Here is a 24,765-nt window from a genome sequence, read left to right as displayed (position 1 = left end):
TGCACCTTAAAAGACTACTTTCAGTCAATTGTAACTAAGCACATCTATATATATATATATATATATATATATATATATAATCACCAGAAACTCAACCAGAGTTGGATTTTTCTTCTGATCACCAGGATCATAATGGACACTCCTCATAGATAACATTTTCAATAGTAGACATGAATAAATAGCTGCCAGTTATGATTGACAAAGGATTGGACATGTTGAAATCCAGCATGTCTGATCCCTTACTAATATGACATCTAATATCAGGTGGTGTGTCAGTAGACTCCCATACACATAATCTCACTAAACTCTGCAGGTTTAGGCAATATGTATGACTAGCTAAAATTTCTATTTTTATTTTTATTTTTTATTTTTTACATAACAGAGCAGGCTATTCCAGTGATGCAATGAATGACTGGTACATAGTACATGATTTTATCCCATGATTTATGTCTCTGCTCACTGATTACAGTTCGGAAATGTTCAGTCACATAGAGATGCTATGAATCACAAGGTAAAATAAAGAAAATAGAGTAAGGGTCTGCACCTGTAAATGAAGCATGTGATTGGGGCTGAGGGAATGAAAGGAAGATATAAACTTTTGATGTCCTGTGTCCATGGGAACAGAGGCATCCGAGAAAGAAAAATGTTTTAAATTAATCTACACCAAAGTTCACCTTCACAGACATTGACACAATGCACTTGTTGATTAAAGGATTTCTTCTCAAGACTGACTGGGCTGATGAGCCGATAGACTTGCTGTGTTACTTTCAATCTCAAAAGACAACCTCAAATCTCAAAGGCTATGTTTTTAATTATATTTCCTCTTCTAATTTGGCCCATGTGTTTCTACAATCTATACCTTCACTGCACCAATTTAAAGGATGACATTTTATTTTTAGAAGGCGGTCTATATATGCATCACGATGAATACAGGCTCACAATCTTCACCTTGACTCTGTGAGTCCTGGGCAGATGTTCATTTGAAGCTCACAGTCATATTACTCTGAAAAATTTAGTACCAAGAACTTCTGTGCTAGTGATTATTTTTATGACATACTTGATGCTATAAATTTCTATCTTCGAGACGGGAAGATGATCCAATTTAAAAATTATTTTGTGAAAAAATATGATTGAACTTGACAAGATTAGTGAATAGGAATAATATTTCAGCCATCAACATTTATCACATTGCCTATTTCCCTACCTGTCATATTTCCGTATGTAGCATTAGTGCAGATGCTCAACAACAACATCTCTCTGAGGAACACCCCTTCCAAATGTGGGACTGTATACAATGCATTTTTACATTTTTTTTATTTTGTGACCATACTGCAGTTTTGAGCCTTTATCTCTGACTAAATTTGTTTTCCAACCTGCTCTATCCTGTACATTTACAGGACCGTTCAATAATTTTAGGCAGCCTTGGAAAATATGATGTAAAGTAAGAAGGCTTTAAAAATAAAAAGGAGTTAATAGTTCATTTTATTAACATTGAAAAAATTGAATGAACAAAAGAACAATATAAAAGGAATTAAAAGAAATCAATGTGGTGTCAACACCTTTTGCCTTCAAAACAGCATCAATTCTTCTAGGTACACTTGCACATAGTTTTTGAAGGAACTTGGCAGAAAGGTTGTTCCAAACATCTTAGAGAACAGACTACAGATCTTTTGTGGATGTAGTCTTGCACACATCCTTCTATCTCCTCATATAATTCAACATAGATTTGATGATTTTGAAATCAAGGCTAAGCCATATCATCACTTCCAGTGCTCCTTTATACTGAAGATTATTCTTAATTACATTGTTTGTATGTTTGGGTACATTGTCCTGCTGCAGAATAAATTTGAAGTCAACATGACACCTCCCTGATGGCATTGCATGAATGATGGATAAATATCTGCCAATGTCCTGATTAATCATGATCAAATCCTAGTCCTTAAGTGAAAAAAATGACTTTTGTGGAAGCCAAATATACAACATTTTGACTTATTAGTTCAGAGCACCTGCTATCATTTTCCTGCACCTCATTTGCTATGTTTTCATGCATAGTTGAGTCACTTATCCTTGTTTCCATGTTGAAGATATGTTTTTTTGCTCACATTTCTTACATAAAGACTATTTCTGGTCAGACTTCTCCGAACAGTAGATGGGTGTAGCTGAGCCCCACTAGTTGCTTTCACTTCTAAGCTAATGGCATCTTCAGATTTCTAAGGGAAGTAAGAATAATGTGTCTTTTGTCTGCTGTTCTAAGATTTCTTGGTCAACCACTGTGTCTACAGTCCTCATTGTTGCCCATTTCTTGATATCTTTGATATTGAGAAATATAGGCAGATACTCATCTATTACGCAATACCATCAAGATTGACTCCAAATGTATTCTGCAGCAGGACCGCAAACATACAGGTAATGTCATTCAAAACTTTCTTCAGTCTAAAGAAGAACAAGTAGTCCTGAAAGTGATGATATGGTCCCCACAGAGCACTGAACTGAACATTATCAAGTCTGTGTGGGATTATATGAAGAGACAGAAGGATTTGCCCAAGCCCACAAGTACAAAAGATCGCTGGTTACTTCTCCAAGATGTTTGAAACAATCTACATGCCAAGTTTGAAAGCAAAGCTCACACAGCTCTGCTGCTCCACAAACAGGACATATGCACACAACTCCGCAGCTCACACACAAACCTGGTGCTTGCATAAAAGGCACATACAGGTCTGTTTCATTCACACTACTGTGCCTCATACACACAACCGAGCTGCATAGAAAACACAGCTCTGCAGCTTACAAACATGTATAGTACACCTACAGCTCAGCTGAACACACACACACACAATTCCACCAACACCTGCATGAACAGACACATACACACACACACATATTAGTGTGACACCGGTTGTAAAGTCTTCTTATTCCCCATACTTTAATGTAACTTGTCACATAACTGTGATGTTTTCAAAGGTCCTTCAGATCCAGTGTTCAATGGTGTTCTGTTTCAGAACATGCTGCAGGGTGAGGACTATGTCTGGGCCCATTGAGATTTAGTACTACCAATTTCTGTAACTCTGTAATGCTACGGCATGCAAACATGAAATATATGAAATTGGAATTGCATTGCTGCTCTATTAAATAGAAAAAAACAAAGATATTTAGCACATAAATTGGCCAGTTCATGTGTGCCCAGCAGCCAATGACAAGGCGGTTAACTTTGCTGGGAACCTATCCTAATGTGAATCCTCTCGTGGGCTGAAGCCTACATTTATATAGGAAGGTAGGATCTTGCTGTAATTAAAACCGCAACAGGCTGATGGATGGAGTGTTCAGTCAAAGGGCCTATGTATACAAATATCAAAGACTGACTGTCACTTGAGATTTAGTCAACTTGAGCTTCCCCTCCTGCCCTGCAGTGATCAGACCGATCAGTGTTGTGCAGTGGGAGAGTAAATAGCTCTGCTCTCAGTGATCGGACGCTATATGAGTGCAGGAGACTGCCTCAGGCCAGTAAGATACCCTCATGTTTTAGCAAGTCTTAAAAGTGCATCTCATAGTCAAAAAATAGTGAGCAGTATTACTCCAGAACATGATAGTTGGGTCAGTTTCATCTTTCCCATGGCTGCTCCACAGATTTAGTAATTTTGAGATTAAGATTACTGACACAGGTGAAACATTATGTATTTACAGAGGACTTTCACCTATGTCACATAACCCTTAAATTAGAGAGCGATTTTTCTTCATTTTAACAGATATATTGAGGACATGATTTTTGTAAAATATAACTATGACAGGTTCACCTCCTGTACTGGTTAGTCCTGCCTTCCTCACAGACTGTTGTGAATTTGCTTTTTGCTCCCTCTAGTGGTTACTAGTTTTTTGACTCTGGTTTTTCTGTCATTCCTTTTATCCGCACCTGGGTCGTTAGTTAGGGGTGTTGCTATATAAGCTCCCTGGACCTTCAGTTCAATGCCTGGCAACGTAGTTATCAGAGCTAGTCTGCTGTGCTCTTGTCTACTGATCCTGGTTCCAGTTATATCAGCTAAGTCTGCCTTTTGCTTTTTGCTATTTGTTTTGGTTTTGTATTTTTGTCCAGCTTGTTCCAAATCTATATCCTGACCTTTGCTGGAAGCTCTAGGGGGCTGGTGTTCTCCCCCCGGACCGTTAGACGGTTCGGGGGTTCTTGAATTTCCAGTGTGGATTTTGATAGGGTTTTTGTTGACCATATAAGTTACCTTTCTTTATTCTGCTATCAGTAAGCGGGCCTCTCTGTGCTAAACCTGGTTCATTTCTGTGTTTGTCATTTCCTCTTACCTCACCGTCATTATTTGTGGGGGGCTTCTATCCAGCTTTGGGGTCCCCTTCTCTGGAGGCAAGAAAGGTCTTTGTTTTCCTCTACTAGGGGTAGCTAGATTCTCCGGCTGGCGCGTGTCATCTAGAATCAACGTAGGAATGATCCCCGGCTACTTCTAGTGTTGGCGTTAGGAGTAGATATATGGTCAACCCAGTTACCACTGCCCTATGAGCTGGATTTTTGTATTCTGCAGACTTCCACGTTCCTCTGAGACCCTCGCCATTGGTGTCATAACAGTTTGCCAGGCCAGTATTAAATGTTTAATGCATTGCAGAAGAGGGATTATAAGAAAGAAGATTCTGAGGTTTTTTTTTCTCCTTCCCCTTTACCTCAGAGTGGCTATGCTTGCTGCAGACATGAATGTCCAGACCTTGATTACAAGTGTGGACCAGCTGGCTACTCGTGTGCAGGGCATACAAGACTATGTTATCAGAAATCCTAGGTCAGAACCTAAAATACCGATTCCTGAACTGTTTTCCGGAGACAGGTTTAAGTTTAGGAATTTCGTGAATAATTGTAAATTGTTTTTGTCCCTGAGACCCTGTTCATCAGGAGATTCTGCTCAGCAAGTAAAAATTGTTATTTCGTTCTTACGGGGCGACCCTCAGGATTGGGCTTTTTCGCTGGCGCCAGGAGATCCGGCATTGGCTGATCTTGATGCGTTTTTTCTGGCGCTCGGTTTACTTTATGAGGAACCCAATCTTGAGATTCAGGCAGAAAAGGCCTTGCTGTCTATGTCTCAGGGGCAGGACGAGGCTGAAGTGTATTGCCAAAAATTTCGGAAATGGTCCGTGCTGACACATTGGAACGAGTGTGCACTGGCCGCTAATTTTAGAAATGGCCTTTCTGAAGCCATTAAGAATGTTATGGTGGGTTTTCCCATTCCCACAGGTCTGAATGATACTATGGCACTGGCTATTCAAATTGACCGGCGGTTGCGGGAGCGCAAAACCGCAAATTCCCTCATGGTGTTGTCTGAACAGACACCTAATTCGGTGCAATGTGATAGAAAAACCGCAAATTCCCTCATGGTGTTGTCTGAACAGACACCTGATTTAATGCAATGTGATAGAATCCTGACTAGAAATGAGCGGAAAATTCATAGACGCCGGAATGGCTTGTGCTACTACTGTGGTGATTCTACACATGTTATCTCAGCATGCTCTAAACGTATAGCTAAGGTTGTTAGTCCTGTCACCGTTGGTAATTTGCAACCTAAATTTATTCTGTCTGTAACTTTGATTTGCTCACTGTCATCTTATCCTGTCATGGCGTTTGTAGATTCAGGTGCTGCCCTGAGTCTCATGGATCTCTCATTTGCTAAGCGCTGTGGATTTACTCTTGAACCATTAGAAAATCCTATTCCTCTTAGGGGTATTGATGCTACACCATTGGCAGCAAATAAACCGCAGTATTGGACTCAGGTTACCATGTGCATGACTCCTGAACACCGCGAGGTGATACGTTTCCTGGTTTTACATAAAATGCATGATTTGGTCGTTTTAGGGCTGCCATGGTTACAGACCCATAATCCAGTCCTGGACTGGAAGGCTATGTCAGTCTCAAGTTGGGGCTGTCGTGGTATTCATGAGGATTCCCTGCCTGTGTCTATTGCTTCTTCTACGCCTTCGGAAGTTCCGGAGTATTTGTCTGATTATCAGGATGTCTTCAGTGAGTCTGAGTCCAGTGCACTGCCTCCTCATAGGGACTGTGACTGTGCTATAGATTTGATCCCAGGCAGTAAATTTCCTAAGGGAAGACTGTTTAATCTGTCGGTACCTGAACATACCGCTATGCGTTCATATATCAAGGAGTCTCTGGAAAAAGGACATATTCATCCGTCTTCTTCCCCTCTTGGTGCGGGATTCTTTTTTGTGGCAAAAAAGGACGGATCTTTGAGACCTTGTATTGATTATCGGCTTTTAAATAAGATCACTGTCAAATTTCAGTATCCTTTACCGCTGTTGTCTGACTTGTTTACCCGGATTAAGGGTGCCAAGTGGTTCACCAAGATAGACCTTCGTGGTGCGTACAACCTTGTGCGCATTAAGCAAGGTGATGAATGGAAAACCGCATTCAATACGCCCGAAGGTCATTTTGAGTACTTGGTGATGCCTTTTGGGCTCTCCAATGCGCCTTCAGTTTTTCAGTCCTTTATGCATGACATTTTCCGGAAGTATCTGGATAAATTTTTGATTGTTTATCTGGATGATATTTTGGTTTTTTCTGATAATTGGGATTCGCATGTGGAGCAGGTCAGGTTGGTCTTTAAAATTTTGCGTGAAAATTCTTTGTTTGTCAAGGGCTCAAAGTGTCTCTTTGGTGTACAGAAGGTTCCCTTTTTGGGGTTCATTTTTTCCCCTTCTGCTGTGGAGATGGACCCAGTCAAGGTCCGAGCTATTCTTGATTGGACTCAGCCCTCGTCAGTTAAGAGTCTTCAGAAGTTCTTGGGCTTCGCTAACTTCTACCGTCGTTTTATCGCTAATTTTTCTAGCATTGTGAAACCTTTGACGGATATGACCAAGAAGGGCTCCGATGTAGCTAACTGGGCTCCTGCTGCCGTGGAGGCTTTCCAGGAGTTGAAACGCCGGTTTACTTCGGCGCCTGTTTTGTGCCAGCCTGACGTCTCACTTCCCTTTCAGGTTGAGGTGGATGCTTCGGAGATTGGGGCAGGGGCCGTTTTGTCGCAGAGAGGCCCTGGTTGCTCTGTTATGAAGCCTTGTGCCTTTTTCTCTAGGAAATTTTCGCCTGCCGAGCGAAATTATGATGTGGGCAATCGGGAGTTGTTGGCCATGAAATGGGCATTTGAGGAGTGGCGTCATTGGCTCGAGGGTGCTAAGCATCGTGTGGTGGTCTTGACTGATCACAAAAATCTGATGTATCTCGAGTCTGCTAAACGCCTTAATCCGAGACAGGCCCGCTGGTCATTGTTTTTCTCCCGCTTTGATTTTGTTGTCTCGTATTTACCAGGTTCAAAGAATGTGAAGGCCGATGCTCTTTCTAGGAGCTTTGTGCCTGATGCTCCTGGAGTCGCTGATCCTGTTGGTATTCTTAAAGATGGAGTTATCTTGTCAGCTATTTCTCCGGATCTGCGACGTGTGTTGCAGAGATTTCAGGCTGATAGGCCTGAGTCTTGTCCACCTGACAGACTGTTTGTCCCGGATAAGTGGACCAGCAGAGTCATTTCCGAGGTTCATTCCTCGGTGTTGGCAGGTCACCCGGGAATTTTTGGCACCAGAGATCTGGTGGCCAGGTCCTTTTGGTGGCCTTCCTTGTCAAGGGATGTGCAGTCATTTGTGCAGTCCTGTGGGACTTGTGCTCGAGCTAAGCCTTGCTGTTCTCGTGCCAGCGGTTTGCTCTTGCCCTTGCCTGTCCCGAAGAGACCTTGGACACATATCTCCATGGATTTCATTTCTGATCTTCCGCTATCTCAGGGCATGTCCGTTATCTGGGTGATATGTGATCGCTTCTCCAAGATGGTCCATTTGGTTCCTTTGCCTAAGCTGCCTTCCTCTTCCGATCTGGTTCCTGTGTTTTTCCAGAACGTGGTTCGTTTGCACGGCATCCCTGAGAATATTGTGTCAGACAGAGGATCCCAGTTCGTTTCCAGGTTCTGGCGATCCTTTTGTAGTAGGATGGGCATTGATTTGTCGTTTTCGTCTGCTTTCCATCCTCAGACTAATGGACAGACGGAGCGAACCAATCAGACTTTGGAGGCTTATTTGAGGTGTTTTGTCTCTGCTGATCAGGACGATTGGGTGACATTCTTGCCGTTGGCTGAGTTTGCCCTTAATAATCGGGCTAGTTCCGCCACCTTGGTTTCGCCTTTTTTCTGCAACTCTGGTTTCCATCCTCGCTTTTCTTCGGGTCATGTGGAGCCTTCTGACTGTCCTGGGGTGGATTCTGTGGTGGATAGGTTGCAGCAGATCTGGAATCATGTGGTGGACAACTTGAAGTTGTCACAGGAGAAGGCTCAGCGCTTTGCCAACCGCCGCCGCGGTGTGGGTCCCCGACTACGCGTTGGGGATTTGGTGTGGCTTTCTTCCCGCTTTGTTCCTATGAAGGTCTCCTCTCCCAAATTTAAACCTCGTTTTATTGGGCCTTACAAGATATTGGAAATCCTTAATCCTGTATCTTTTCGTCTGGATCTTCCTGTGTCGTTTGCTATTCACAATGTATTTCATAGGTCCTTGTTGCGGCGGTACATTGTGCCTGTAGTTCCTTCTGCTGAGCCTCCTGCTCCGGTGTTGGTTGAGGGCGAGTTGGAGTACGTGGTGGAGAAGATCTTGGATTCTCGCCTCTCCAGGCGGAGGCTTCAGTACCTGGTCAAGTGGAAGGGCTATGGTCAGGAGGATAATTCCTGGGTGGTCGCCTCTGATGTTCATGCGGCCGATTTAGTTCGTGCCTTTCATGCCGCTCATCCTGATCGCCCTGGTGGTCGTGGTGAGGGTTCGGTGACCCCTCACTAAGGGGGGGGTACTGTTGTGAATTTGCTTTTTGCTCCCTCTAGTGGTTACTAGTTTTTTGACTCTGGTTTTTCTGTCATTCCTTTTATCCGCACCTGGGTCGTTAGTTAGGGGTGTTGCTATATAAGCTCCCTGGACCTTCAGTTCAATGCCTGGCAACGTAGTTATCAGAGCTAGTCTGCTGTGCTCTTGTCTACTGATCCTGGTTCCAGTTATATCAGCTAAGTCTGCCTTTTGCTTTTTGCTATTTGTTTTGGTTTTGTATTTTTGTCCAGCTTGTTCCAAATCTATATCCTGACCTTTGCTGGAAGCTCTAGGGGGCTGGTGTTCTCCCCCCGGACCGTTAGACGGTTCGGGGGTTCTTGAATTTCCAGTGTGGATTTTGATAGGGTTTTTGTTGACCATATAAGTTACCTTTCTTTATTCTGCTATCAGTAAGCGGGCCTCTCTGTGCTAAACCTGGTTCATTTCTGTGTTTGTCATTTCCTCTTACCTCACCGTCATTATTTGTGGGGGGCTTCTATCCAGCTTTGGGGTCCCCTTCTCTGGAGGCAAGAAAGGTCTTTGTTTTCCTCTACTAGGGGTAGCTAGATTCTCCGGCTGGCGCGTGTCATCTAGAATCAACGTAGGAATGATCCCCGGCTACTTCTAGTGTTGGCGTTAGGAGTAGCTATATGGTCAACCCAGTTACCACTGCCCTATGAGCTGGATTTTTGTATTCTGCAGACTTCCACGTTCCTCTGAGACCCTCGCCATTGGGGTCATAACACAGACTGAACAGAATCCTGCCCTCAAATTGACTGCTAGTAAAGGAGCATGTGGCCAGTCCGGTCGGCCTTCTTCAAGTGTGCAGTGTTCATGTGCAGTGTTTTCCAATTGGAGGAGGCTGATGGACAGGTCTGATGACATGCTCCCCCACCAGCAGCCATTATGTGGGCAGTGCAGTCTGTGGAAAGCTGTACTTACAAATGCAAGATGAGAATCTGTAATACCTACTATATATTTTAACAAGTACCACAAAATCTTATCCACAACGTACAGTATTTGTTAAAATGAAGATAAATTGGCCAACCTTTTTAAACCCAATCATTATATTGCTACAAGATAAATAAAGTATCCTATGTCTGTAATTTTGTAATTTTTTTTAATGACATCTGTTCCTTTAATAGATGTCTCAGTAACTACATTAACCAGATGAACTCTTTCCTGATGTCTCCGCTGAATAAACTGTACTCTATCGGCTTCTTCATGTTCAGTAACAGAATTATATGCTTGACTATTTTTATTCGACTAGATCAATGCGGCAAATTATTATTCAAGTGGCAGTCCTGCCAAAACTTATTATTTTCATGTGACTGTGTAGTACAGATGCATTCTTCACAATGAATTGGCTTATAGACACAGTCTAATCTTCTTACATCTCATCGAACCATATACTGCATTGGGAGCCTATCCAATAGTGAAATGTGCGACTCTAAACTTCCCCAGCTAATGTCCTTTTGACCTACTTCATTAACAGCTTCTCGTAGGAGACTTTTGTACACCAGAGCAGTTCATTATTTCAAAGGCAATATAATTGAGATATTTACATGCTACCGACATCTCCGCAGGCCACCATGGTTAATAATGGAGTCTTGTGTGATGTTCATAATATAGTTATATTTAAGAATCGCTGGTAATGTAATTCCCTAATCTATAGAATGAAGCTTCACATTAATATAAGTACATGCATGCTTTGCATCAGTTCACTCTCCTTTAGGCCTCCGTCACATGTCCTGGTGATTCATGTCCTGGAAAAAACAGTACTGGTAAGATCCATGGTCCGTGTAAGTTCACCATCTGTATGTATGGATGTGACATCCGTGTATCCATTTGCTATCCATGTGTCACATCCATGTGGCGTCCGTGTGCTATCGGTGTGCCTGTGTGACACGTACCAGTGCCTGGGAAAATCTGTACAGCTAGCTGTTCCCAAGTGCCGGGTGCTGAAAACAGCTCTCCTGATTGTTGCCTGGTCTCCCTGTGATTAGCATGGCTATGTGACAATGATGGGAGTTGTATTCAGCATCTTCTATGAACATCCTGTTTAAACTTAAGAATTAAATTAAAAAAAATAGCTTGGGCTCCTGTGTAATTTTCATAAGCAGCAAAGGAAAGTCTACGGCTGGGGACTGATGTTAATAATCTGAGAAACAGGACAATATCCCAAATGCTTTCCAGTCTATTGATAACAGCTCACAGTTGTTTGCTTAGACTTTACTGGTTATTTTACACTCGGACCCCAGAAAAATATTTATAGGGTCCTCCTATAAATTCAAACCAGCAAAGGCTAAACAGACAGCTGAGGGTCGATATTAATAGTGTGGGAAGGGACCAGGGATATTGACTCCCCCTCCCAGGCTACCAACATCAGCCCTCAGCCGCCCCAGAAATGGTGCTATTATAAGATGTGCCAAATCTGTCACTAGCCTTGCTCTTCACACTAGCCTTGGTGAGGTGGCAAGTGGGGTAAATAGTATTGGGGTTAATGTCAGCTTTGTAATGGCAACTGACATCAAGCCCAAGGGTTAGTAATAGAGAAACATCTATAAGTTGGCCCCATTACTAACCCCGTAATCAAATTGTAAAAAAAAACACACCCTGAATAAAGTTCTTTATTTGAAATAAGCTCACCCCATTTTACCCATTTATTTGTGAAAAAATAAAAAAATAACAAAGCAAAGTCTTATTCACCTGTTCGGAGAGAAGTTAATCGATCAATGTCCATGTACCCTGTAAAAGAGAAAAAATAATAAAAACCCATATTCCTCACCTGTCCAACGAGAAGTTAATCCATTTGTCCCTTTTAAATCCAAAAAGCAACAAAGAATACCAGGACTGAAACAGTCATTTATAGATTTAACAAATTTTATACTTTGGTAGATAGTAGAAGATTATAAGAAAGTACAAAATACAGACACAAATTCATACAGTAGTGGGTGAGTAATGAAAGGCGTCCTCACAATAGACATAATAGTATAGTGTAAATATTGCACGTGCTGAGTAACAAACATATCATGTAATACGTGCGTATTAATCATATATACTCAGCTAATGTGCACATAAAAAGATAATATAGGAAATATCCCCTATCAAGAGACATAAAATAATCATACAATAGACATAACAAGTAATTTGCTCACACACCAGATATCATTAATGTATCATCAATGTACACGTGTGTGGCATGAATTTTGGCCATGGTGGGCGTAAAAAAATGACATGCCTGTAGGTTTTTCACACGGACTGACATGTGCGCACTACCACTGAATACAATGGGTGTGCGTGTGTCCGTATTTGCAGTCCTTAAAAAACGGACCACATACAGTCGCAAAAAAACAGACTTGTGAAGGAGGCCTTGCTTAGTGATGGCCACTTTAGGCAACTCTTTTTTTGTGTCATATTAGTCAATGTTGAGCTAAGGGGGCACCCACAATTAGTTAATCATTTAGATAGTTTAAAGGGGTTGTTATCTATTAGGACAGCCCCTTCTCACTCTGAATATTTTCACACGTTAATGTTAAAACCCCTATACTCATATCCCATGCCAGCACTGTTCAAACGGCGTCGGCACATGCGTTCAAAGGGCTCACGTGAGGTTGTTATGTCATGTGAGTCCTGTGCACTATGTCACTCACTTCCCCTTGATTAGTTATACGTCTGAAGTCAGGGACAGTAGTACCAGGGCTGATTGAGCTCAGGGCTCACACGACGTAACAACCTCATGTGAGTCCTAGGACGTGAGTGCCGACACCGCTGGAACGGCATCGGTACGAGAGTTGAGTAAAGATTGTTTTATTTTAATGTGGGAAAACATTCAGAGTGAGAAGGGGTTGACAACTCCTTTAAGCCATGGAGCCACATGTGGGAGGATTTGACTCATTCAATTGTAAGGCCAATTGTTCATCTTGTCTGCTAGAATCATATTATAGAAAGGGCAAAAAAGGGGCAAATATCCTGGGCCTTCCATTGAAGGGTATGAGTACCGTTATTTGGACCAGGCACAATTATATTTGCACTTTGCATGGTACTGACAGCTTTTTGGGCACTATATAGCACTGACATTTGGCGGTATGGTTAGGCCGGATCCACATTAGCATATGTGAGCGCAGTGTATGCCTGCATACCGATCCGCATGCTTCTTGCGTACATATATTTAACATTATGTACACAGGGACATATGTTTGCATCAGTTCGCATGTGGATGCGCCCACATGCATCATTTTGCGGTGTGCGGCAAACGCAACATGTTCATTTTTTGATGTGTCAAATACGCGCAGGCATGCGCATGTGGATGAGTACATCAAAACAACGCATTACTGTCTATGGAATTACATTAGTATGTTAGCATGCGTTCGATGCGATGCGTACTTCGGACTGCGCATGTTCAGGAACTGATTGAGACATGCCAATTGAGATTCCCTCCTGGAAATATCGAACATGAACAACGCAAACGCAGGCATAAATGCATACAAACGCATGAACACGAAGTGTTTTTTTTTGGCGTCATACGTAAGCTGATGCGGATAAAAAACGCAGCGTAACCATGCGTTTGCATGCGTTTTGGCATGTGTTTGTGCATGCAGATGATACGCTGCACACAGATACGCTAATGTGTACTTAGCCTTAGCTAATTACTGTACAATTTTGTTGTGTCAGCAATATACCATATAGTCATTTTATCTGCTACACTATTCTTACTTGGGTACAGTGTACCCACTGTATAACCATTGATGCAATGGTTTTATTTATGAATGCTTAATATTATTATTATTATCGATGTAACAATCTTAAAACTTTAATCTCAGTACAAATATTTTTTGTCACAATGCAATTGGCATAATGATGCAGTCACTATACAAAGTAAATGAACAGCCCCGCTTTATAAAATGTGTAGGCACTAGTGTTGAATGATACCTTCCGATATTTGAAAGTATCGGTATCGGATTGGATCGGCCGATATCCAAAAAATATCGGATATCGCCGATACAGATACCCGATACCAATACAAGTCAATGGGACACAAATATCGGAAGTGATCCTGGATGGTTCCCAGGGTCTGAAGGAGAGGAAACTCTCCTTCAGGCCCTGGGATCCATATTCATGTAAAAAATAAAGAATAAAAATAAAAAATATCCACCCTCGGACGAGCCCTGGCTGTCACCGCTGCAAGCGTCTGCCTCCGTTCCTAAGAATGCAGTGAGTGAAGGACCTTCGATGACGTCGCGGTCACATGAGCGGTCACATGAGCGGTCACGCGACCAATCACAAGACCGCGACATCATCGCAGGTCCTACACTCACTGCATTCTTAGGAACGGAGGCTGCCGGTTGCACCGCTGAGGTCCAGGGTCCGTCGGAGGGGTGAGTATATCCATATTTTTTATTTTTATTCTTTATTTTTTACATGAATATGGATCCCAGGGCCTGAAAGAGAGTCTCCTCTCCTCCAGACCCTGGGAACCATACGCACCGCACACGCCTGGGAAGTTATAGGAACTTCCGATTCCGATTTCCGATATCACAAAAATATCGGAACTCGGTATCGGAATTCCGATACAGCGAATATCGGCCGATACCCGATATTTGCAGTATCGGAATGCTCAACACTAGTAGGCACACAACATTAATACCTGCTTTTGATACCTTTAGTATTTTTCATTCAAATACATGGAAATGATCAGATGAACCCTGCAATATTTCCTCAGGGTCCATGGCCCCCTATCATATGGAATACAAGCAAAGCAACACTACTGCTCTCCACAATGAAAGCTCATCATAGAGGATGCCTAGAACAAGGATAAGCTATCTTAATACCACCACCTTTTTACATAAACATATTATATTATATGATTATGCAATGACTACATGGTGGCCCAATTCTAACGCATCGGGTATTCTAGAATATGCATGTAGTTTATTTATGAAGTTTTCAGAATAATGCAATTTATACACAGGATTCGGCCGGCCGGCTGCGACCAATTAGCGAAGCGTGGTTCAAATTCCGCACCAATTCGCGGGCGGACTTCGACTGTCGCTGTTTGTTCGTGGCCGCCCGTGACCAATCAGTGAAGCCAGGTTTTTGAGGGCCCCGGACAAAAGAGTCTCAGTGGGCCCCCCTCTTTAACACATACCACGATTCATGATGCACAGATACAGCAGAGAAATATAGCAGAGCCAAGTAGCATAAAACACAACCCACGTAGTATATAACACAGCCACGTAGTATATAGCACAGCCACATAGTATATTGCCCAGTCACATAGTATATAGCACAGCCCATGTAGTATATAACACAGGCCACGTAGTATATAACACAGCCACATAGTATATAGCACAGCCCACGTAGTATATAACACAGCCACATAGTATATAGCACAGACACATAGTATATTGCCCAGCCATGTAGTATATTGCCCAGCCACGTAGTATATAGCACAGACACGTAGTATATTGCCCAGCCACGTAGTATATAGCACAGACACGTAGTATACTGCCCAGCTACATAGTATATTGCCCAGCCACATAGTATATTGCCCAGCCATGAAGTATATAGCACAGACACGTAGTATTTTGCCCAGCCACATAGTATATAGCACAGACACATAGTATATTGCCTAGACACTTAGTATATAGCACAGCCACGTACTATATAGCACAGAGATATAGTATATAGCACAGTCACGTAGTATATAGCACAGAGATGTAGTATATAGCACTGCCCATGCAGTATATAACCCAGGCCATGTAGTATGGAGCACAGCAATGTAGTATATTGCCCAGCCACGTAATATATACCACAGCCACGTAGTATATAGCACAGCCCACATAGTATATAGCACAGAGATGTAGTATATAACACAGCCCATGCAGTATCTAACACAGCCCATGTAGTATATAGCAATGTGGGCACCATATCACTGTTAAAAAAAGAATTAAAATAAAAAATAGTTATATACTCACCTTCTGTCGGCCCCCGGATCCAGCCCAGGTGTTTACCGATGCTCCTCGCGACACTCCGGTCCCAAGAATGCATTGTGGTCTTGCGAGATGATGACATAGCGGTCTCGCGAGACCGCTACGTCATCATCTCGCGAGACCGCAATGCATGGACCGGACAGTCGCGAGGAGCGGGAAAGGCGCCAGAAGGTGAGTATATAATGACTTTTTATTTTTTTTTAAGTTGGTCACACAGAGTTAATAGCAGCGTTAACGGACTGCGTTACACCACAGCATAACGCAGTCCGTTGCTGATTGTTCATGGCCGGCCGTGACCAATCAGTGAAGCCAGGGTTTTGAGGGCCCCGGACAAAAGAGTCTCAGTGGGCCCCCCTCTTTAACACATACCACGATTCATGATGCACAGATACAGCAGAGAAATATAGCAGAGCCAAGTAGCATAAAACACAACCCACATAGTATATAACACAGCCACGTAGTATATAGCACAGCCATGTAGTATATTGCCCAGCCACATAGTATATAGCACAGCCCATGTAGTATATAACACAGGCCATGTAGTATATAACACAGCCACATAGTATATAGCACAGCCCACGTAGTATATAACACAGCCACATAGTATATAGCACAGACACGTAGTGTATTGCCCAGCCACGTAGTATATAGCACAGCCCACGTAGTATATAGCACAGACACATAGTATATTGTCCAGCCACGTAGTATATAGCACAGACACGTAGTATACTGCCCAGCTACATAGTATATTGCCCAGCCACATAGTCTATTGCCCAGTCATGTAGTATATAGCACAGACACGTAGTATTTTGCCCAGACACATAGTATGAATGCATAGAATGCATTGCGGTCTTGCGAGATGATGACATAGCGGTCTCGCGAGACCGCTACGTCATCATCTCGCGAGACCGCAATGCATGGACCGGACAGTCGCGAGGAGCGGGAAAGGCGCCGGAAGGTGAGTATATAATGACTTTTTATTTTTTTTTATTATTTTTAACATTAAATCTTTTACTATTGATGCTGCATAGGTAGCATCAATAGTAAAAAGTTGGTCACACAGGGTTAATAGCAGCGTTAACGGACTGCGTTACACCACGGCATAACGCGGTCCGTTAACGCTGCCATTAACCCTGTGTGAGTGCTGACTGGAGGGGAGTATGGAGTGGGCACTGACGGCAGGGGAGTAGGGAGCAGCCATTTCACGGCTGCACTGTGCCCGTCGCTGATTGGTCGTGGCCGTTTGACCACAACCAATCAGCAACTTGGGATTTCTGTGACAGACAGACAGACAGAAAGACGGAAGTGACCCTTAGACAATTATTTAGTAGATTAAAGACATTGGTGGACATTTATTGTTGCGTTACACCAGAAAGTGTTGCAAAAAAAAGTTACAATTTAGGGTGCACAGCATTTCTATCCCATTTGTGACTTTTAAACACTCTCCACCACTCATAGCACTTTTAAAAAGTAGGCAAACCTTAGCGGATAGGGCAGGGAATGTTTGGCCAAACAGCATTATAGTTTAAATCAGATAATGGCATAAACTGTACTGCAATATGTGACAAGCTATGGCTGGGGGAGATTTCAAATCCCACCAAGGACAACATCTGCAAGGAGTTTGTATGTTCTCCCCGTGTTTGCGTGGGTTTCCTCCGGGTTCTCCGGTTTCCTTCCACTTTCCAAAAACATACTGATAGGGAATTTAGATTGTGAGCCTCATTGGGGACAGCGATGATAATGTCTGTAAAGTGTAAAGCGCTGCGTAATATGTTAGCGCTATATAAAAATAAAGATTATTATTATTATTTGTATTTTCAGCATACGCAATGTAATTTAGTAAAAGACATGCATCAGCGAGTTTTCAGTAAGATCACCATACAGTACTTTAGGCTTAATAACTGTCCCCCAGTGTCACTTTTTTGTACATTTGTTTACCTGGTTTTTAAATTGCCAAAGTAAACAGAAAGCGTTAATCAATTATGTGATCTGGATTTCGGATTGTTTAGGGTTGGTCCCATGTGAGCAATGGGTAAATATCAAGCAGGTGTTGATGATAATGTGACTCGTGGTTTAGATAGTCAATGCTGACATTTGGAATATAGATAGGTAAATGATTCCCAATTAGGGATGGGCAAATTTATTTGAGTAGAATTAAATTCTACTCATTCTTTACAAAAATCTCCACTCTTGAGAAAATATATATTTTCTATCCAGCTATACAGTATGTGAATTCAGCAAAATGGTGGCAAGCTGCTTGCGACTTGCACTTGCTGAACAGTAGCGGGTTGGCAAAAGGTTAAAAACAAAATAAACATACCCACCTCATTGCTTACCATTATGGCAACCCCTGCTATTGCCTGCTTACTGTGCAGTTCTCTATGCATCTATCACATAGCATCTAAGTATTTTGCTTATTTTTTACATCTTACATTTATTATCTTCTAAGGTCTGGATAGACTGCATGTACAGGATGATTCACTCACTACTTTACTGAAACATTGCTGTAACTTCTTAAAGAGACTGTCAACTGTACTGAAATTTGTACCATTCATACTTTTGCTCATGAGAAATGAGACCGCAATGAACCTCAGAGTCAGCGATGAGAAACATCCTTGCACTGGGTAGTCTAGTCAGCTTGTCGCTCCACTGGTCATCTCCACTATGAGATAGACTTGCTGCACGCCTTTCTGCGTGTTGGCAACTTAGGTGTGGTGCTTGCATTTCACTCCTGCCGAATTCCTTCTTTTGTGAACAATGTACAGATACAGATTAAAGGAGTTTGTTTTTGTGAAAACTCATTAGAAAACTTACTCTTTAAAGAGGTGCCAAAGTGAGTTTCTAAAGAAGTGTGGAAGTCGTCCAAACCAGGTATTCTGTCATTAGTGAATAAGCTGGAACGTACAGGAATATTACTGGATAGGCATGATGGAGGACATCCGAAAATATCTGAGGAAACAATTCAAGTTGCACAGGCTTTCCCAGGAGACAATGATGTTGTATTCCTTATGTCAGCAAACAGCCAAGAAAGTTTATTCAGAAATTGGAAGAGCCCAATCCATAGATAAGATATAGTTATTTCTGGATTTTTTCCGTTTGGGCCGTTTGAAGGGTCGAGTCACAGTAACAAGTCATGAACATTACAGGCACTCCAAGAGAACACACAGTGAAAAATTCAGGCTATGATCTCAGATGTCCTGCGGAATACATTCAACAATATGGAATGGCTCATGCAGACAGGCTTGGATACGAACGGTATGTACAATAGATTGTCTCTTTTAGAAGTTACAGCAATTTTTCCAGGTAAAAAAGAGAGTGAATCTCCTTGTATAATATAGGACATTAAATTTGGAAATAATAACTTCTATGCAAATCAAATTTCCCAGTAAAATCTGTGAAAACATGCAAATTTGAATGTTACTGATCCACTCGTTTCTATTTCCAATGTTTCAGTATGGATGTAAGGCCTTCAAAATTAAGTGTTGTGTGATTTTTCCTTGACTTCAAAGGCATTCTAAATTGTCAGAAATGATACTTCAAGTGGCACAGTCCCATTTTAGTACCATTTTAGTTTTCCATTTGACCATGATTTTATACTTTTTGGTTTCGTATTCCTAACTTTGGCAAAGAAGGCTTTCCTCTTCATAGCATGACATTTCTGACATTCTGCTACAGGCTCATGCCACAGTATAATTTCATGTTCTTGTAATGTGTGGCTGCCACTGAATGTGATCCCTGGTGATCGTCACTCTGCTATACACTTGTCAAGATGATCTCTCAAGTGACTGTCTCCACTGTAGAAGTGGCGTTGGGGTCATGATGGTCTTTAAAAAAGACTGTTTGCATTATAACAAAGAGAGAGAAAGCCACTTGAGCTAAAAATGTCATAAAATACACCTAAAAGTAAGAGGGCAAAAGGCATTCTGCATTTAATGCAGGACATCAAACGGAATACAAAACTAAAGCCACTTCATGTTTTGTCCCTCCACAATCAGCCTTTGTACATATTGCAGAAAGTAGATATATATTCAATAGCATCCATTCTATAGATGTAACCTTTGCAATCTTTCAGTTGTCATAGGGATATATCCCAAGTCCTGTCCTATTATAAATTGATTATGTCAAAAAGAACAAAGCACCACAGTTTATAATGCTTTGCCCTGTTATTGTAAATTGTGTGTACACACAATTGGTCAATGAAATACATATAGCATATTGGATTTATTTTAAGAACGATACAACTCCGGGATTTACTCTGCAGAAAACATTGTCTCTGAAATATAACAAGATGGCTCATATTTTACCTGCAAGGTAAAATTTTTCACTAATATCCCCTTATGTCCCCATAGATGATTAAGGTAGGAAGGGACAAAGTCCAAGGCGCAAACACATGGAGTCATATGGAGAAAATATATTTTCCATGCTGCTTGTCCAGGTTGGAATATATCTCATTGAATTAGTTCCACTAGAAAAATGTAATAGAATTTACCTGTCACAAGTGATTGGTATGTGGACAAAACAGTTAAATTATAAAAACCATTCTTCATAAAACTCATATACTGTGTTATGCCAAGTACAAAGTGTGGTGGGAGTGTATGACACCAGGATTCAAAAAGTCTAACTGTGTCACATGGTGTATCGGTGTATGGAGGATGAAACCAACCCACTCGCAGTGTTGACTTGATTGGACTATTAACCTCCTACATGCAATCCTGGAGGATCTGGAGTACTTTAGGTACTCTCTTATAGAGTTCTGTGGGCACAGAAGACTGTTCCTAACTTTAGGAAATATTAGTGATTACATTGAATCAGCATAAATAGCCATCAATGCCCCAAACAGTCAAAGAGAAGATATACACACGTGGTCAAAATTGTTGGCACCCCTCGTTTAATGACAGCAAAACCCACAATGATCATAGAAATAACTTGAATCTGACAAAAGCAATAATAAATAAAAGATCTATGAAAATGAACAAGTGAAAGTCAGACATTGCTTTTCAACCATGCTTCCACATCAACCAATTAAAAAAAAAACGTAAAATAAAACTCATGAAATAGGCCTGGACAGAAATGTTGGTACCCTTAACTTAAAATTTTGCTGCACAACCTTTTGAGGCAACAATTTTGACCACGTGTGCATACTGTATATACATAAAATAAGGAAAGAAAAACAACAACAAACATTTGGATCCCTGCCAAAGTTATTATACAGTACTAGATTGCTAAAGGGCAGACTTTTGAAAGCCCCCCGTAAATAATTCATGTGAATTGGTAATGGTGCTCTATGTATGGTGACTACTGTATGTATGGCATTGTGCAGTATGAAGAATTGGAATCATTGAAGGGCACCCAAATCCTGTTGCTTGCAAACAGGGATTACACAAGAGTGCCAAGAGTCGGCCTCTCTCAAAGTTAAAATTATTGGCTTATCCTAAGGATATCCCTTAAAATTCCAGTCTTTTTCAACAAGGGATATATAGTGGTAGCAATATTGTGGATCCAACATTAATGGATATGATTTGAGTAAAATGTTCAAGAGATGATCGCCCAAATGTTTAAAAAAATATATCATCAGGGTGATTTCTCAAAAAGGGATGTGATAACAGACAAGATGGAGGAACTATGTCTGCTCTAGATGGGGGTGGTGTTCTTCAACGTGTGGTCCTATTAATAGGTTTTGCTGTACTTGTCTTTTAATATTGTCTTGGGTCCATAAACATTTGAGTCTTCTAGATCTTTTGCATTGTTCTAGCAAATTCTCTAAGTTTAAAGAGAGTCAGTGCCATCTAATGATCTTATTTCTAGTGTTTACATTCAGAACATGTATTAAGTCCTGTTTTTTATATTTCTATTCTCATTGTTTTCCCATCGATGTGTATGAATCCTAGGTCTTCACATGACATGGTGGTTCTGGGGATCACAGTTATCTAAACCTAGAAGTAGCCCGAGGCAATGCCCAAATTGTAACTTGTTGTATTTGAGGGGATAAGAGCACTGAAGACATTTTTTTAGTACACAATAGTGCTTTAGAACAACCACTGCATTTTATCATGTGTATTAAAGAAGAGTTTTCACTTTACAATAATATACATATTTTTTAACCTGGTCTAAATACAGTTAATTTCCTGAATGTCACTTTTTTTATTTTCATGTTCTTGCACCCCTCCATTCCAGAGTTATGGCCACCTCCTCTCTGTATGTAAATCTAGTCTTGTTAGCCCAAGGTAGCATGGTCTTCCAGAAGAATAACAGTTGAAGACCATGTCCCCTCGGCTAAGAAGTCTAGATTTATATACAGGGTAGAGGGGGCCTTATGTCAGGAAAGAAAAAGCACATGAATAATAGAAAGAAGTGGGCACTCACCATCTGCTAATGTTCAGTCTTTATTGTGCCACATGTCAATTGCAGGAATAGCAGGGAGAAAGACCTGTGGAAGCGCGAAACGGCCGTCGTCTTATTATATCACGTTTCTCCCTGCTATTCCTGCAATTGACATGTGGCACAATAAAGACTAAACATTAGCAGATGGTGAGTGCCCACTTCTTTCTACATTTTTTGCTATTTCATGAACTATTTTTCTGTGGCAGCACCCAAGTTCTGCAATTGGCATATACGCTGGATATCTGACACATAGATGCATAGTTGTTTTCACTAGCGGTTGGTGCGGCAATCTGTTTTTCTTTTCTTTTTGAACATGAATAAAAAATAATTTAAAAAAACGCCAGATTCAGTAGATCAGCATTTAGGCCAAGTAAAAAATAACTGAGATAACTATAGCGAGGGACAGGGCCTCTTCATCGTGTCATAATAATTGGTTTATTATATCATCTTTCCGGTTTATTTCTGATACTTTAGTAAGGTTCTGTAAGTCATGGTTGTCACAGTGCTCTGCACGCTATTGCCTCTCCATATTTGCTATGTCTACAAGCATTTTTATCATTTATCCTTAGCACTGGTTAGATGACCTCTGGGATATACTGATGTTTGTGTTATGTCTGCTATAGCAGTCACAGCTGACGATTACACACGATGCACTAGATGCTTTTTCAGATTTGTTCTCTGCAGTATGTAAGAGGAAAGCTCCTGCGACACTAAAGTTACTGGAGTCAGACAGAAATCCGTATTATCTATGGAAAAACACAGAATTAATTATGGTCTAGACAAAATAAATGAAAACAAGAAGCCTAATGTATGACTCACGTAGAAATGAAAGGCTGCAAATTAGAGGCCATTTAAAGGAAAATAGTGTTTGGCTGCAAAGGAATTTTCAGACAATAGTCACATTTTAGATAAAAGTGTTCAATATGTGATATGGCACCGCAGATGGAAGAATGTCGCAGTGATGAGCCGCAGCTGCCGGTAGACATGCACTGCTTTCATCTGATTTACAGACTTATTGATGCTTGGCTTCTTATGTAACTGATGGTCTGTGCCCGGCTGAGGATTACACACGTAGCAGGGACTCGCCGTGATCTTAGACCCATTCACTACAGGGATGCAGGCTTAAACCTCCTCGGATGCCTCAGATGTAAACAGGGAAAGTCAGTAAATTACGTGTGCTACACCAGAATCCATCCTCCATGAATAATTGTATTGTGCATCTGCTGACATCCCCACCCTTCATTTCTACACAAAATAACAATATTACAGAAACATGCTGCTTTATGGAGAAGTGACATTGTACTGTGCCAGGTCCCCCTAATGTTTAGTTGGGGGGCACAATTGGCACTAGATACCAAACCAGTAAATGTAAGACTTGGTTATTGATTGATTTTAAAGATTTCTATACCGCAGAGGTTCTAACTGATGAATTGTTTACTACAGACCACCCATAGAAGACAGTCAAACGCTCCTGACCCCGGTAGTATCCTGTGGACCACCTGGCGCATTGATGACAAGACCGGTCATAATAACAATGCACCATTGTACAGAAACAAACGAAGAAGATTGGAAGATACAACTTAAAGAACAGTCTGTGCAAGGACAGTGGGAGGTGAGACATGTCATTTTTTATCTCACCATCTATCTAACCAGTATCTATCTATCTACAGGTACCCAGATGCAATGGCACAGATAATGAGGAGACAGTGGTACTTAACTAACAATTATTTCTTTGATTAACACCATTATACAGGTACCTGGTGCCTGTGGCACAATATCAAATAACAATAACAAAATGAATAGTGGCAATACAGTGAAATATGGCAAATTATTAACACGATACTATGGCTAAACAGGGTATTTATATAATACAACATACAATATTATTTATACACCACCACTCTACATTCACAACTAAGCACCTATTGTCATGAGTACTTCTCGGTCCTTGTTCCTCAACCTAGGGTGCGTCACTGTCAATAACGCCCTCTTCGCCACTCCCCGACTGATATGAAGTGCCATATAGGCCCCTACAGGAGCCTACATTACTCACCGTTAGGCCACAAGTTTTGCATTGTTGGGTCACTCGATACACCCGACACCCTGGCTGCCTTCATTTCCTGAAGCATCGCCCCAACTCTTTCCCCCCCCACGTGTATCGTACATTTGCATCAGAGGTGTGGCTCATACAAATGTCCCTCTCCAGCAACCTGGACTTGAGTCTCTCATCTCTGTGTCTGGTCTTGTGGGTCAGCATTCAGGTTTGGTCTCTTGGATCTTTATGTTGCCATTTTACTTGGGTCCTCTGCATCCTGTTACTGCAATTGTATTGAGACCCATTTAGACAGGTAAGCATCTCTGCCTGTTGTTGGTTTGTTTTCTTGAATATTGGAGGATTTTTTTCCTCTTTTTGTGGTTTTCATGTTAGAGTAGGACTGGCAAACGTAAGGACCCTTGACACGGGTTGCCAGCTTACATATTATTGCCAGAATATCAAACAATACCTTACATATATTGATATGTTTTGGGGTTTTTTTGCACGTTGAATTTTTTTCGG

The 24,765-nt window shown here is 41.5% G+C and overlaps 1 protein-coding gene across 2 annotated transcripts in view; it reads left to right on the top strand.

Annotated features, from left to right (window-relative positions):
- The window catches only part of UNC5C (unc-5 netrin receptor C), a 530,679-nt gene that overhangs the window by 480,503 nt on the left and 25,411 nt on the right, over positions 1 to 24,765 (top strand). For both annotated transcript variants that reach the window (XM_077277392.1, XM_077277402.1), the window contains one exon: positions 23,652 to 23,820. In XM_077277392.1, the coding sequence (XP_077133507.1) occupies positions 23,652 to 23,820 (169 nt within the window). The remainder of the gene's footprint in view (positions 1 to 23,651; positions 23,821 to 24,765) is intronic.

The sequence above is a fragment of the Ranitomeya variabilis genome, chromosome 1 (assembly GCF_051348905.1).
Source record: "Ranitomeya variabilis isolate aRanVar5 chromosome 1, aRanVar5.hap1, whole genome shotgun sequence".
In the NCBI taxonomy this organism is placed as follows: Eukaryota; Metazoa; Chordata; class Amphibia; order Anura; family Dendrobatidae; genus Ranitomeya; species Ranitomeya variabilis.
This window is presented reverse-complemented; position numbering and strand designations above follow the sequence as displayed.